The following is a 16,075-nucleotide window of genomic DNA, read 5'->3' on the forward strand; positions in this document are numbered from 1 at the left end:
GGTGTAGCCGGCAGAAAGAGGGGTGTCTTCAGACGTATATGACATCCCCCCCCCCCCCCTCACTGGCCCCTTGCACCCGGGGCCCACGGCCCCCCCGGCCCCCCTGTTGCTACGCCACTGGCTACGTTCAGAATGAAGAGGATGCGCGAGCCGCGTTTTGGTGGAATAACTTCCGCGGGGTTTTGCAGATTAACTATGTTGTATGGGGAGGTCTGTAGTTGAATATGATGGAACGCGTTTCGTAGCTTCGAGATGCTTTCTCGCGCAGGATCGCCGTTCGCGCCTCATCGTTTCTGATGTGCGTAGCCATGCCATGTAAGTTTTGGACGTGTCCCGATTTCCTGTAGCGCTGTTATGTCTGGTGGTTATGGTTACTAGTGGTTATGTATCGTTGCAGTGTGCCTTAATTCTTTTTCAGACGCGAATTCGCTTCCGCAGCTCCATTGCCATATGGTATGGAAAGTAGTTGGTTTTGGCCATTGTCTCTTATCCTGTTTCCCCTTGTTCATTCGGTTGGTTTACTTGTGGTCCTTGAGGATTTCTTCGCGATGCTCAGGATGCCATGAGCCTCAGCGTTCCGATTCAGACGAAGCCAGGAAAAAAGACAACTTCGCGAAGACAGCATTCAAGCAAAAAAAAAAAAATGCAGGCTGTATACCTAGCTGTCCAAATAGTATGGCGCCAGCAGAATTCTTGGAAACTCGACGGGAAGGTTGCCTGCGCACACACACAAGAAAAGGAAGAAAACTTTGTCACGTGTTCTTATGTTCACGTCTTCACGTGTTCTGTTGTGTTTTTCGAAGGTTCGCACACGCAAAGAGTTCAAATACAGCTATAGTATACGAGTTTTTCTTAGCCTTTTTTGGGGCGAGTGGTGGACGTTTTCAAGAAGTGTTCAATTACTTCTGCTCGAAGCTCTCAGCGTAGACTGCTTTTAACGCTGCTTAGAATTAAAGCAGGCACACATAGATGAGGATCATCATCATCGCAATATATTCCCCCACAGTGATCTGTGCCCTTTTTCGAAAGTGTCATCGTCGTCGTCATGCCCGTCGCGTGATTGGTCAGGAGGCAGAAGAAGAAGAAGAAGACAAGCGATCGTGATCGTCGGAAGCAGCGAACAGCTAGTAAAAGCACCGCATCACCGTGCAGTGTGCCGTACGGCCATGCCGCCTCGCAGACCGTCCGTGAAGCCCGGCTTGCCTCCCGGGATGCCTACCGGTAGCAGGCGGTCTTCGCGGTCGTCTTCGCGGTCGTCTTCGGACAGCAGCCGCTCGTCCCAAAAGAAGTCGCCGCACAGTCGGCGCGGCTCCACCACCGAGCAGCCTCCGGCGGTCGAAAGATCCGCAGCCGACGCCGCGGAAACAGTCGACGCGGTCGCTTCAGACCCAGCGCCGCTGCCGCCCGACTGGATACCACCCGGTACTACGCCTCCTCCTCTTCCTCCTTCCGACGCACCCACAGGTACAGGCGCCCAAATCTTTAACTGGCGTGCGCAAGCGGGGACTTTTCCGGGCGTCAGCGCCGTATGACGGGGCGAGGCTGGAAACAGCCTAGCAGACAATTGGCCCAGCTGAGCGGGCTTTGTCCGCATGCGCTTAGCTTCAGACTGTTTCCAGCCTCGCCCCGTCACACGGCGCTGACACACCGAAAAGTCGCCGCTCGCGCACGCCAGTTAAAGATTTGGGCGCCTGTACGTCTACACTTGCCATCTGAAGCGACGCTTTGCCTATCGCCAACAGCTATGTTTCGGTAGTTATTCCTCGCAGCAGAGCTAGTGCTATGCGACCTGCGAGCTCAGACTCTCGCGCAGCGAGATGTGCCACAGTTCGGAACCCGTTGCGCCATTTAACGGCCCTGTCAAGTGGTCTCGTCGGGATGTGTTTACTTGGAAGCTTCTCTGCAGGTCGCAGGCGGTTTGTTGCGCGATTTTGCTTCGTTTTATTATTCAGTGTTTATTGAGGCTCTGTGATGTTGAAAATAGAGTTCTCCGTTGTTCGAGTGAAACCGTGCAAGGAAAAAATAGAATGCAACGCTGACCTATAGGCATTAATTTACAAACAAAAAAAGTCGAACGTTCACCCGAAAGGTGAGGCATCGATTGCGAATGGCAAACGATTAGGCAGCTATACGAAGTACGTATGCTACTTCTATCGCCCGCATAAACTTGTAAATATTCTTTTACTGACTGAATTAACAAGCATGGCGTCACACACCACACAGGCAAACGCAAACACATCTCACTCGGTGAGTGCGGGCACTCGCTGTCAGAACGCTGGCTTGAGATACCCTGTAAAATAATTTACACCCTAAAAGTGAAAAAGGGTGTAAATGTGTCTATAACTCACACCCTTAGGGTGTTATCTATATAACGGACTATAATGTCTATAACTCACACCATTAGGGTGTTATCTATATAACGGACACCCTAAGGGTGTGAGTTTCAGACACATTTACACCCTTTTTCACTTTTTAGGGTGTAAATTATTTTACAGCGAGAGCGACATTGGCAGCAAGCGCATTGGCCTTCGTGCTGCCCCTCGCTTCAACGCGAACTAAGGGGCGAGAACACAGCGCACACAAAGCCATCAGCCCTCGGCGCGCCTAGACTGGATACCCAGCGTAGATCGCTTTCAAGGTAGTGCCCACGTGGCTGCGCTCAGCCGCGATATACCCAGCCGCCGCCGGAGTAGAACGGCTTTGATTAAAAAGAAAAGAAATGCCGCGTGTTCATAGTATTTACGCATGACTAATTTCAATAAAACATCAGTCGGCAGTCGGCAGTGTCTCCGCCTTCCTCGGCTATTGTGTCAAGTACTTTTCTTTTCCGCGCTGTTTGCCTCAAGGATGGAATACCAACGCCGCCAAGAAACCATCCTCCCTTCACATTAACGGGATGATCGACTGCATCCCGGAAAGTTTCGCATCAAACAAAATCCGTGTTGAGAGTTTCATTAACCCGATTCCTTCCAGACGATATCACGGATTTTCGTTTTTTCTACATCTAAGACGAAACATAGCTAACAAGGATATATGCTAGGTTTCACTCACTGAGGAGAAATTTCACTGTCCGGAGGTGCACTGGCGGTTGCGATGCGTGCCGTTGGCGATAAAAAGAATGTAGACGCCGACTTACGAAGCAGGGACCGACCTACAAAAATTAATTGTCGCTCGAATCGCCGTATACAAAATCTACGAAACAGCATCAGTCACTAGAAGCGTTACATTGCTATATAACCTCCAAGCACTGTGAAAGGAAGAAGGAAATAAAGAGGTGGCGCAAAAATAGCCGGCGTTTCTTTTTGTATTTCATTACCTGAATAATTAAAAACCAACGCTGCGACGGGAGCGTATCTCTGAGCCGCGTCCAGTAGGGGGCGCTGAGTGTTGCGGGGGCAGCAGCGCCACCGTACCAGCTCACGAGGCCTATTGGCAACCTTCAAAAGTGGCGTTAAAATTGTGGGGTTTTACGTGCCAAAACCACTTTCCGATTATGAGGCACGTCGTAGTGGCGTACTCCGGTGGTCCGCATTTACACGGTGGTCCGCTTCGAATGCGTCGTATATTTCTGTTTTTTAACTTTGGTACCACATTAAAAAGTGCGGTTAACAAAACGGGCTGCATAATTGCGGGCCGCGTAAATATACATAGGGTTCCATAACACTGTTAGTCGCATATACTTAAGCAACATTGTAAGCGTTGTTATTTGACTGAAAATCTACAGCCGATGTGTGAAGAACACTGACAACATTGTAAGCTGGACGCGAGAAGCAACGCTTTCATCCGCCCCCCCCCCCCCCCCCCTCCCCACACGCACGCAAGAACGCTCGCACAGACACATGCGGGAATTCCCGAGCTCCGCGCGTTCAGAAGCCAGATACGGAAAAACCGCTTTCGACTCCCAAATAAAGCTCTGCGCTTAAAGGGCCCCTCACCAGGCCCAATAGCAACTTTTGTTTCGCTGGAAGTTCTTACGTGTCCTCTAGGGAGCGTTCGGCCGCAAAATTTTTTTTCAAGTTGGCTCATTAATAGCCGAGATAGAAATATTTAAGTGCCGCGAACCCATGATTTCAGCAGGCGGGCTCCACTGCCAAGCAAGGCGCTCTCTCCACTCGCCATGCCTAGCCTACGCAAGCGAAATTCCTTGCCTGCGTTCTCCCATACCGGACCTCGACGATCACGTGACGCATACGTCACAAGCCCCGCCTTCATTTCTTTTTCTCCTCGCTTTTTTTTTTGGCGCTACGTACTTTCGTTGACGGCGTCGCGCTCCAGCTATTGTCTCGTTTGCGCACAGCGCACGATTTCGCACGCTGTGCACAAGGAAACATGACTTGCGGTATAATTCAGTGCTACACGAATACTCAGGCACAACAAGGCGATCGCAGAGCATGATCATGCCGCTTGAACACGGTAGAAAATAGCATAGTTTTAGTACCTGCGCACGCAATCGCACGACCGTGGGAACAAGCAGACGAACCGGAAGTACATCTGTCTTGCTTCGGTGTGAAGTAAAACAAACAAACAAACAAAAAAACACGCCGGCATTCAGTTTGTGTGTTTTATTATTTCTCTAAATTTCAATTCGTCAATTCAAGGAACAGATCGCACAGATAAGAGACGTTGTCTTGAATAATTCTCGAAGTAACGTGTCACCACGAGCGACGTCACATTGCGGACACGACTACGTAAGCACAGGGGCACGACTACGTCACCGTCCGGCTTGGAGCGCGGCGGCCGCGAGGAGTAGGAAAAAAAATGGCGTTCGGCTTGAAATTTCAGTTTTCCGCGGCGCGTAGCGATGTAATACTTTGCAGAACGCGATCGTTGTCGCTCAATGTGTGCTCTGCGCTTGTCAGATCAAAAGGGCCAGACCTGGTGAGGAGCCCTTTAAAAGAGTCGATGCAGCTCGTTGGAAACACTCGGGAAACGGCTTTTGATCGACGTACAGTGGGGCTCCAGTCATGGCATTGACGCTGACCAATGCTAATCCTGCGTCCCACGTGACCAGATGCAGCTCCTGCGCCGACGGCGGCCACCTCGGAAGCGGCAGCCCGCGTGACGCAGGTCCGCCCAACGACGCGTCGCCTCAGCATGCTGATAGAGCCGACCCACAGGTTCGCATTCGACGGGACCAAGCCGACACGGGAGGAGACGAAGACCTCGGAGTTCAGGACCAGAGACGAGGTCAAGTACACCACGGGCGAGCGACTGAGCGCTACGAACGTCCTGTGCCAGGTAGTACAGAGTCACGAGCTCACGCCAATTTTTTTTTACTACATAAAACGTGCTACCACTGAAATTGTTTGCCGGCATCAGCGTGTATACAGGGTGTCCCAGCTAACTTTAGCCAGAGTTTAAAAAAATATGCCGATGCGCTCTAGGACGACGCAACCAAATGCACGTTGCCGACTATTGTATGGAGTAAGTCGCACTATTTTTGGCATTCTGTTTCATAATTAGTAGAGACTAATTAACCAACTTCTTAAGCAATTAAGTTAGGCAAAGAATTCCAGTTAGAAATTTGTAGAGCGGTTTGGAAAACGTCCGTTTAAACAGTTTCTAACTTTGTATTTATTGAGTATTATTTTTTTCTCCGCTTACTGCAGATGCCTGCGAAACAACAACAACAACAACAACAACAACAACAACAACAACAACAACAACAACAACAACAACAACAACAACAACAACAACAACAACAACAAACACGTTACATGCCCGCTTGCACGCCTTGATTGCAGTGCATGGACATGTACAAACGACCCTAGCATATGGCCGGGCGTGCGGCCGCTTTTAGAATGAGAAGCAAAAAGTAGAGAGAAGCTAAAGAGTTAGATGAGCAGATTCCTTTCTTTTAGCAAGCGGTTCTAGATCGGCCAACTGTAGCATGGGCTAGTCAAGTCATCGCTCGAATCGTTTGTAGACGTAACGGACAGCTAACCCTGGTATTTCTTTTCGAGTTTTTCTGCATTTTCTCCGTGCCGTACTTGGGGACTCCGGAAACTTGTATAACTCGGTTTCTTTAACGTACACCTAAATCTAAGTACACTGGTGTTTTCGTATTTCGCCTCTCCATCAAAATTCGGCCGGCGTGGCCGGGATTCCATCCCGCGACCTCGTGCTGAGCAGCCCAACACCATAGCCACTGAGTAACCGCGGCGGGTCACCTGGTACAAGGATCCTTGCCTGGTCTGCGAGTTCGGCCAACTGTAGAATGGGCTAGTCAAGTCGTTCGAATCGTTTGTAGACGTAACGTACAGCTAACCCTTGTATTTTTTTTTAGTTTTTCTGCATTTTCTCCGTGCCGTACTCGGGGACTCCGGAAACTTGTACCACCTGGGGTTCTTTAACGTACACCTAAATCTAAGTTACACTGGTGTTTTCGTATTTCGCCCCCATCGAAATGCGGCTGGCGTGGCCCCGGGATTCCATCCCGCGACCTCGTGCTTATCAGCCCAACACCGTAGCCCCTAAGCAACCACGGCGGGTCACCTGGTACAAGAGTCCTCGCCTGGTCCGCGCACGCAGATGAGGTGCGTCCTCAAGATGGCTCTCGTCGCGGGGCTACTTATCGCCGTCGTCATAGCGCTGGTGCTGCTCGTGCTGTCACGGCTGTACTGGTCCGGCTTCGAGAGGACCACCTCGCATCCGTTCCCGGTGTGCCGAACCGGGGACTGCGCGGCGCACGCCGTGACGCTGTCCTCGAGCATTGCGTCGGCCCTCGACCCGTGCCAGGACTTCAGCCTGTTCGTCTGCACGTCCTGGAACCGCGCGCACGCGCCAGTCGCCATGTCGCTCACCGAGCAGGTCAGGTGCACGGTGCACGTTCTCGCACGAAAGTCCAACTCCATGACAGTGATTGTCGTCCGTGGGGAGGAGGCAATCGAAACACGGCTGAAAGAAAGAGAGGGAGACGAGAAAGAGGAATAAGATACGTCAGCGAATCTGTGGGAACTCTTGAGATGTCAAAAGCACAGCCCAATGTTTCACGAACACTTGTGTTGCTAGGTTAGTATCAAAAGACATGTACAGCTATCACTCGCCTATGCTAAACAAAAGAGAGAGAGAGAGAAAGGAGAGAGAGAAGAGAAAAGAAAAGATTTACTGCGAGGAAACGCGGGAGTGGTTGCATAGAAGTCTGTGTCTTCAAAGCAATACGCATATAAATGGTGTTTCGGGGCCGCTATACGGCTTCCTTGTTCATCATGAAAAGCAACGCCAGAGGGGGGGGGGGGTTGTCCGGCTTCTTATGAGTTACCGTTGCCTGATGAGTTTCTCGTCGATTATTACTAACGCATTAATCGTTGGACCATACCACGTCGCTCTTCGTTATCAACAAGGTACCCCTAGCGGCTCCGAAAAGTCAAATATACGTGTTTTTTCTTTCAAGCGCAGCAGAGCGTTCACATTTTTCGATCACGTCGGGTACAGCATCAACTGAGAGCTACTCTAACGTCTTATAACCAGATTTTTTTAAGGCCGAATAAGAACATTTGAATTGCAATCAGCAATATTTTATGCGAGATTAGAATGTCCAAAAATTAGTCTCCTACTATTTGCTACCCCTTGGGCGAGGTTTGTGAGCTGATCGAGAAAAACTTAAACAGATGTCTAAATTGAAAGCATGCTTTTACATTGGAACGTTGTCGTGCTGCGTAAACTCTAGGTGAGCCATCTTATGGCAGTCCGTAAAATAGCCAGTATAGAAGAGATGATCATTGCCCCGTGTGCAGTCGTCAATGGGCGTAGAGCATGGATGGAGCCACCGGATTTTTTTTTTCGAGCGTTCAGCATTTTCGGAAACAAGATGCGTAGAGCATCGTTTTGCAAGTGAGAGATGGGATACGGTGACGTATCTCTCTGTTTGATGAGTACGTGTGGCGCCGAAATCAGGATATTTCTAAGCGTCCCTTCGGATTTAGCTCAGATACGGCTTATGGCGAAATCGCTATAACAGACATAGAATCAAGAAGTGGCCTACAGATGGAGTAGCACGCTGTTGTGGGAAAGTTACATAAACAGGGATAAATTGCCTCAGAAAGGCTAACCCACGTTTCGATATGTGGACCTATATCTCTGTCAAAGGCTTTGGCAAAGGTACATATCGAAACGTCGGCCCATATCTTTCTGAGACAATTTATCCTTGATTGGTTACTTTCACACCACAGTGTACGACAGACTGGGAGGTGCTAATACTTCTAAAAGCAAGCGAGGGTTTCTTGCGAGTCTCCTATGTATGAATGGCATACGAATGTTATCACGTAGTGTTTAATCCCTTATCGTTTTAATTTATTTCTTGAAACAACGTTTGGGAATTTTAACTACATGAAATTATAACGTCCAATCTTAGTTTCAGATTGGCGACCAAATTGGAAAATTTCTAAAGGCTGAAACGGACGTCTATTCCGCAAGGTTGGTTAGGAGGAGTACATTTTGTTGAAAATGAGCTGACGAAAATTTTAGGTAGTCCCCAGGTGGGTGGTTTCCTCAGCCTAGGATGCTATGGTCCTTCGCCGCCAGTCAGGTCTTGTCCATCAGTTGAGACTGGTCAACAGGGCTTGAGCTGGTCAGCTGGTCCTTCCACTGCTCAACGGTTGGTTGGCGAACGGGGTGTGCACTTATGTGTTGTACTCGCAGTACGATGTGGTACAAACTGTTGGGCACTTGATAGTTCTTAGAATTTATGTTTAAATGCTCACGTTTTCGCGTTGTGTACACGCCCTTTGACTTGAAGATCGGACCGTTTCGCCATCTCGTGGCAGCCTGCAAAACGCTTTATTTCGCAAATGAACGGTGCAGTACCTGCGCCTGAGTAGCGCAGCGTCGGCCTAAGTTGACTGTTACTAGCGAATACATTTTACACTGTACTGAATATTTTACTTCAGGCACCCAACGAAATTTCCTAACGCTCCCAGTCCATATAGTGAGTAAGAATGAATATGTTTATCAGGCAGTTATAATGAATACTCGCAATAAATAACAGAACAGGGTACCTCGCACCAAGTCAAATGCAGACTTGCACGTACCTGTGCAGAATAAACTTCATACATGCAGTGCGCCAGCAATGTGCATAATAAAAGAGCGCACGGGAAAATATTGTACATAGAAAAATGAAAGTAGTAGATGCTAATAAAAAGCGGAGCAGTAGTAGCCAACGTGCAACACGAAAAAAATAATAATAACCGAGAAACCCTGCCGAACTCTGAATAATATGCACAAGTTTGATGTAGTAGTTGTGCGGAAACCCGCAAGGTGGAGAGAAGTAATGAATAAAGGGAAAATCAGACATCCACCCGTTCGTAGCAATTGCTACAAAGGAAACCCATACGGGTTCCTCGAAAGAAAAGTCTCATAGTTGAAGAAAAATTTGTCCCGGACCAGGACGAATTTTCCTTCAACTATGAGACTTTTCTTTCGAGGAACCCGTATGGGTTTTCTTTGTATCAATTGCTACGAACGGGTGGATGTCTGATTTTCCCTTTATTCAATATGCACAAGTGAACAGAACGATGCCCAGGCTGGGAAGTGTGACCTACCGAGGCTCGGTAACGGAGCGTTTGTCTAGTATGTTGGACATCCGAAAGCGAGGCTCAAGCTTTGTTCTGGGAAAAGTGCTGCGGTCTAGAGGGCGCGATTAATGTACGCTTCCTTCCGGAATAGAAGGACCGCTAGAGCACGAGCTCCCATTGCAGCGCTCATCGCATAATTAAGTGAACTCATGGCTACTTAGGTAAGCGATAATATGCTTTGAAGCATTTCTTAGTGTTTGGGACGACCAAAGCAATAAGTATAAACTAATACCTGGGCGCTAAGCGCAATGGTCCTCGTACAATACCGGCAATGTCCACTTTATTGGACATTGCCGCGCTCAATACCGAAGAATCTAAGCACTATAAGTTGTGGTTTATGGTTTTCTGGAAGCCAAAAAAGCATAATCCATAACTATGGAAAACTCATGTGGAACGAAAATGCACTCCATGCATCAGGAGGATAATGTCAGCGATCATGAAAGTAAATTGTTTTTACGCAAGGCGTAGAAAATATTTTGCATGGTAGACTGCATAACGCTATTCCTAAATGATATTACAAGAAATATTAAAACTATTTTTTGATATAGCTAGATTAAGAGAATTGTCGAGCTTTGTTAATAAGACTATGCTGTGTAATGTTATTTTTTGCACGTTGCGGTTACAGCGTTTAGATTTGGGTCGTAAAAGACGGTGGCGTGATTTCTTTACGCAGTGTTAGTGACTCAGTCCGACTCGGGATAATCGCATTTTATCAGGAACTACACACAAAGGTACACAAAGGAGGCAATATAATATGTAACCTATCGAAAATACTAACCCCTCTGGCTGACCTAATGAGGCACCGTATAAATATTAGTTGCTATAGCTGTATCATTATGCCCACAGGTATTTTCGGTAGCGTAAATGGGGGGGGGGGGGTGTCAAATGCGTCTTGCGAGTGGTAATCAATACGAAATTCACGCCACCTATGTAAGTTCCGCAGTTAAGTGATTGCTTTAAAATTTCGAGAGCGTTCAATCGCGATCAAACGCTAACCATCGGCCTGGAGCACTGAAGTAGCACGTATGAACGTGGAGGGCAAATCGATTGATATACAGCAAAAAAAAAAAAAGTCGATCTTGGACTTTTCAGTCCTGCCGGAAAGTCCGTTTCCAAAGCATTTTTCTTTCCATTTGAGAGACGGTGACAGCTAAGCCTGCATGTTTTCGTTGGACAACTACGCGCGACGTCAGAATTCGGCTTTCTCGAGCTTGAGCGTCCCGTTCTAACCTTAGGAGGTCAGAACAGGTATCGGAATCGCGAGAGCAAGCTAGAAGAGGCTAAAGGTCATGTCGACACGTTACCCAAAGATAATGTCCACCAGGGTGCACCCACCCGTGATCACAAGGTTCTGTGCAACCTTTGATAATTACGCGCCTACACAGTAGATAACATCTCCGGCCACTTCAATGGTTATTTATTGCTTACAGGTTAATTCTTTTAGCTGCACCAATTTATAAATTAAACAAATTGCCTGCAGCAGATGGCGCAGTTCTAGCCTTCCATCTAAGTTACTCGATGAGGCGGCCATTACTGATACGAATAAATCAAAATGCTTAATTAAATAATAAACCTAATTACGCTAATTAACCTTTTATTTAATTATTTTACGGTGCATATTTAAATCTAGGAGCTGTGGCTAGTGAGAATGGATGGATGGATTGATGTTATGAGCGTCCCCTTTGGAAGGGGGCAGTGGGTTGCGCCATCAAGGTCTTGCTGTTATACTGCCTGATGTCCTACCTAGGTTAAATAAGAACGCTATGAACTCCCACAACCGAATTTTCTGACCCCTTATTGCGAACTTTGCTTTTGTACATCTCCGTTTTCTGTCATTTCCGTACTTTTCTTCCACCAATATTCCAATCGCCCCTTACTAATCTTTATTGCGGAAATGTTTGCTTTTCCCCTGCTCTCGCTGAACCCAAGGGCTTCAAGGAGGCCAGTGGTGCCTAAATTGATCCCTGGGTAGATAGATGTCTTCACATTCTAACAAAATTTTCTCCATTGTTTCCCTAGCTTTACCGCAGCAAGCACATGCTTCTTCTTCCTTCTTATATATCGCTTTATAGGTGCGTGTTCTAAGGCATCTCGATCTCGCTTCGAAAAGTAATGAGCTTCCCTATGAGTTATAAATTGTTTCTGATAAACGCTAAATGCTAAATAACACTTCACGCCATCTCTCGGAGGGCGCGGTAGTTATGTGGCACTTAGCGGCGGCTCGGCAGAGGGTGGTAGCAACACAGAGACTCACATATGCCATCCCGTTTACAGCTAATTATACTAATTTTTTAACATTTCGTTAGTTGCTGACTATTGGTTGTGTTTTAGGCCTAGAATATATAATTTGATACCTTCTTGGTGATATATATGCCATCTATACGTCACCGAACTTAACTGTTTTTCTCTGAAAGTGTGTCACAAGATAACGAGAATGAGCCTAGAAGACTTTGTCTTCAATAAGATAACCCACGTTTCTGTGAGAGGACAGGCCCACGTCTAGAAATATTTGCAGATCTGCTTCCAAGGTCGCATACACAGACTGAATTAAAGAACGGCTTTACCGACCAAGTACAGCACGCACATAGTCACGGAGAGCAAACTTAAACCAAATTAATGATTATTTATCAGGTGAACTAAAAAGATACGCGTATGATGTTGCGTAGTCTGATGCAACGACCATCGTAAGTGAGGCACAAAGCACACAATCTCTCTTCATCTCTTTCACGACCCTGCGGCACGCTGTTCCTGTAATATAGATTTAAAGCAATGAAGTAAGTCCAACTTGAAATGATAGTTATATCTAAACGCACCTGTTTCCAAAACTTAGCTGGTCGCCGACTCGTTGCTGGCGTTGACTCGGATGACCGCCGGTTCCGGTGGTCACGTGACCTTGGAGGACCGACCCGCCCTGTTCATGGCGCTCTGCAAGACCGCACGGCCCGACCAGGACTCGCAAGGAGTCCAGGCCCTGAATGAGTTCTTGCGCGACGAGGTCAACTTCATCGGGCGAATTACGGAGCACTACGCCACCTATGCCCTGCTGCTCGAAGCACTCGCCGTCCTCAGCGGAAAGGTTGTGCACTTGCTCCGAAACGTTTGCTTTAAAGTCCTGTGTCTTGAAAAATTGAAACGAAATAATTTAACCCAGTAGAAAGTATAGAAAGCTTCAGATTAGGCACGCAAGGCACGCAAGGGCACGCAAGCGTTGAGGCCCGCCAGCGCTCGGGCCATAGTAGTGCGCATGCACAGACCGGTCTGCGCATGCGCAGTACCGTGGCTGCCAGCGTTAGCGGGCCCAAACGCTTGCGTCTCCCTAATCTAAAGCTATCTAATATAGGATACATTGCAGACTTGATCACTAATGTTCGGCGACGCATTCTCACCTCAAGTGGCTGGTCCCGCTGTGGTTCCGGCTCGACCTCATCGTGACCGGCCGCAACTCCAGTGTCCTCGTTGTCGAGCCGGAGCCGCTGGTGACGTTCTGGAATAAGCTGCACGCATCGCTCAACAGAACGTACTCCGCGTACGTGGAGCAGTTCATTGAGGTCGTGTACGGCAACGACACGGGGTCGCCCTTGGTTCCCGTTTCCTACCTGCACTTCCTGAGGGACAGGAGTGAGGCCGTGCAGGTAAGCTCGACTCAAACGCGGTTTATTATGTTGGATGCGCCTACAGCATAACTCGATTGAAAACACACACACGGGAAAAAAATTCTAGCAGATGGCTAGCGGCGCCTTCTTTCCCTTTTACAAAGCAGTGCGCAATGGAGAACATCAGCAACTTGAATGAGGCGGACACGAAAGAACCACACTAGATCAACGTCCACTATAAAATGATTTGCACCCTCAAATGTAAATAAGGATCTAAATTTGTCATTAACTAAAGAAAGTTAGTTTCCCCTGACAGGCGAAGTATCGATTGCGATAGAAATTTAGTAATACGCGAAGTAAGGATAGTAGTTTTATCGGCCGTATAAACCTGTGAGCTTACTAATTAAATTAACAAGCATGGTGTCACGCGCGCACAAGCAAACATGGATAAATCTTACTGGATGACCTCGCACAGTCGCTGTCAAAATGCTGGAGTGAGGAATCGCGGCAGCGGCAGCGAGTGAATTGGCCTTCGTGCTGTCTCTCGCTTCAGCGTGAACTAAGCGCCGAGAGCACAGCGCACACGAAGCTATCAGCACTCTGTCCCCATCGCAGATCGCCTTCAAGACGAGCCCGTGCGTCCACGCCATACGCAGCCCCTGCAGGATACCTCTGTGCCGCGTGCCTATACTGCTACACCACTTACTTATACCGCTTACTATACCTCTTACCGCTGTACAATAATCTCCCCCCCCCCCTCCCTAGCGACAAAGGGTAAGCATTGGGTTTCTCTGCTCGCTCAGGTCTGCCTTGGTGCATGGTCCAGTTCCTCTACCCCTCTCCTCTCTACGCACTCAGTTCCTCTACGCACTTAATGCACACTCTCTCCCTTTTTCCTCTTTCTATTTCCCTTTTCCCCAACCCCAGTGTAGGGTAGCGAACCGGATGCTCTTCTGTCTGACCTCCCTGCCTTTCCTGTCCTTGATTTCTTTCTCTATCTCTCTCCTCTACCACTTCGTTTTATACATTCGTAGCTTAAACAAAAACAACAGGTGACAATATATTTCAGGGTGCCCTGCCAAAGATAACATGTTGGAAAGTACAGAGCAGTTATTCGTCTCTCCTGCCGATTCCTCGTGTGCGTTCCGAGCTGTACAACGAAATATGCAACGCCAAGGAAGCAAAGTAAATTTTAATAGCGCTCGTCCTGTCTGCTTCTAGTCTGTGTCCGTGTCACTTCGCGCTACAGTCCAAGATCATGTTATCGTACCAACTCGCCCAACTTTCTGTCCTTTTGCATTAAATTTCAATATTATTTTTTTTATAACTCAAGTGTCGAGGTGCAGGTGCACACCAGATTTAACAGTAACACGTAATCTTTGGCGTTATCGGCAAAAGGCCGAAATTATATTAATCGCGTTTTTTTACCAAGTCCAAAAAATTTTAAGAATTGCATGGAGTACATATAGCGCAGTACAGCCTTTTCAGATGGAGAACCTAAGGACGCGGACGTTATTTTCACTATAAGTTGGAATTTACACGTTGCGTATAGATTCAGTAATAAACTTTTCAATTGTTCACTTTAGTGCACATGTTACACTTGTGAAATTGAAGCCGAGTGGTATAGTGCAGTCGAGTGTGTCGAAAAGTAAATCGTAAGACTTGCGCCACCTTTCAGGTATTTGTACACAAAAGCTGATAAGTAATAAATTGGCGTCGGACCTATAGGTAAGGTCATTCCCAACTGCTTGACCAATGTCTTTCTTTCTTTTTGTAAAATGTTAACTAGATTGGCAAATGTGTTTCCCAGCACATCGTAGGGCCGGAAATCTCGAAAGTGCATGGCGCTTGTCTTTGGAATTCCGCTAATCAAACATGATTTCTGTACTACCCAGCTTCAATTCCTCACTTGCAACATGTGCTATAGAGTGAATAATTCCAAAACTTAGTTAATAAACGTTTTTATTTAGCCGTCTGGTCATGTAATTCATCACGCCAGGCAATCCACTTAAAGAGGCCGAGCATTCCTATAAGACAAAGAGAAATAAAAAAATATGAAAAAAAGCAGGTGGTATATGAGATAAACTGCATAGCCCTAGAATGCGATAACTGTGTGAGCGTGGTATCTGTATCCTTGTCGCCGAAATGAAATAGAATATCTGCAGCACGTTTCTATACTTGTGCGCATGTGTATAAGATATCGGCACTGCTTTTATTGGCAGTTGTATTTAACGTACTCACGTATCCTTTGTTTTTTGCTGGATGTAGACAACTAGCATCCTTTACGATCGTCATCTCCGGTTCTTCACACGTTGTTCTTGGATCCTTTCTCTTTTGCTGCCTCGCCGAAGCGCCCCACTTCATAGCGTGCGCGCCGAACCGATTTCAGGGCAAAGTGCTCCGCGTACTCAGCTTGGCAGAAAGCACCCGTCTCCCGATTCCCGTGGACGGTAAGCTCGCGGACCTGCCCGACTTCGCGCCCAAATTTACCAGCGCCGCGTGGACGGAGGCGGTGTCCGAGGCGTACGGCAGGAGCATCGGGAAGGACCACGCCGTGCGCGTGGACTCGCGCCAGCTCCTGGACGCCATGAACCACCTGTCCGGCACCGCGTCGGCCGAGGAGCTGCTGTACCACGCCGTCTGGTGGTTCGTCCAGCAGATAGGTGCGCTGACCAGCAACGCGCTCTTCGAGACCACCCGCGTCGCCCTCGGCGAATCGGGTGACCTGTACCAGGGGCTTCTCTGTGGAGCGCAGGTGAGGATAGTTACGTGGAGATTTTGGAGACCTTACGGTGAGTGCGCGCGGAGGTGTACTAGGAATTGACTGACTTTGTAGGGGGCAAAGTGAGATTTCGAAGGGGCCCCGAACCGTCGCTGACGTGTGGGACACGTCTTGAGTAAATGTGCGCT

At 48.0% G+C, this 16,075-nt stretch overlaps 1 protein-coding gene across 3 annotated transcripts in view; it reads left to right on the forward strand.

The window, feature by feature from the left end:
* Positions 1 to 1,081: 1,081 nt before the first annotated feature.
* LOC139049753 (endothelin-converting enzyme-like 1) overlaps positions 1,082 to 16,075 on the forward strand; it is a 29,645-nt gene continuing 14,651 nt past the window's right edge. For 2 of the 3 annotated variants that reach the window (XM_070525552.1, XM_070525553.1), the window contains exons 1-6: positions 1,082 to 1,422; positions 5,012 to 5,238; positions 6,532 to 6,810; positions 12,403 to 12,648; positions 12,965 to 13,204; positions 15,555 to 15,920. In XM_070525552.1, coding sequence (XP_070381653.1) covers positions 1,167 to 1,422; positions 5,012 to 5,238; positions 6,532 to 6,810; positions 12,403 to 12,648; positions 12,965 to 13,204; positions 15,555 to 15,920 — 1,614 coding nt within the window. In that variant the 5' untranslated portion in view covers positions 1,082 to 1,166. The remainder of the gene's footprint in view (positions 1,423 to 5,011; positions 5,239 to 6,531; positions 6,811 to 12,402; positions 12,649 to 12,964; positions 13,205 to 15,554; positions 15,921 to 16,075) is intronic. The other variant, XM_070525554.1, reaches the window with a different exon arrangement.

The sequence above is a fragment of the Dermacentor albipictus genome, chromosome 9 (assembly GCF_038994185.2).
Source record: "Dermacentor albipictus isolate Rhodes 1998 colony chromosome 9, USDA_Dalb.pri_finalv2, whole genome shotgun sequence".
NCBI lineage: Eukaryota > Metazoa > Arthropoda > Arachnida > Ixodida > Ixodidae > Dermacentor > Dermacentor albipictus.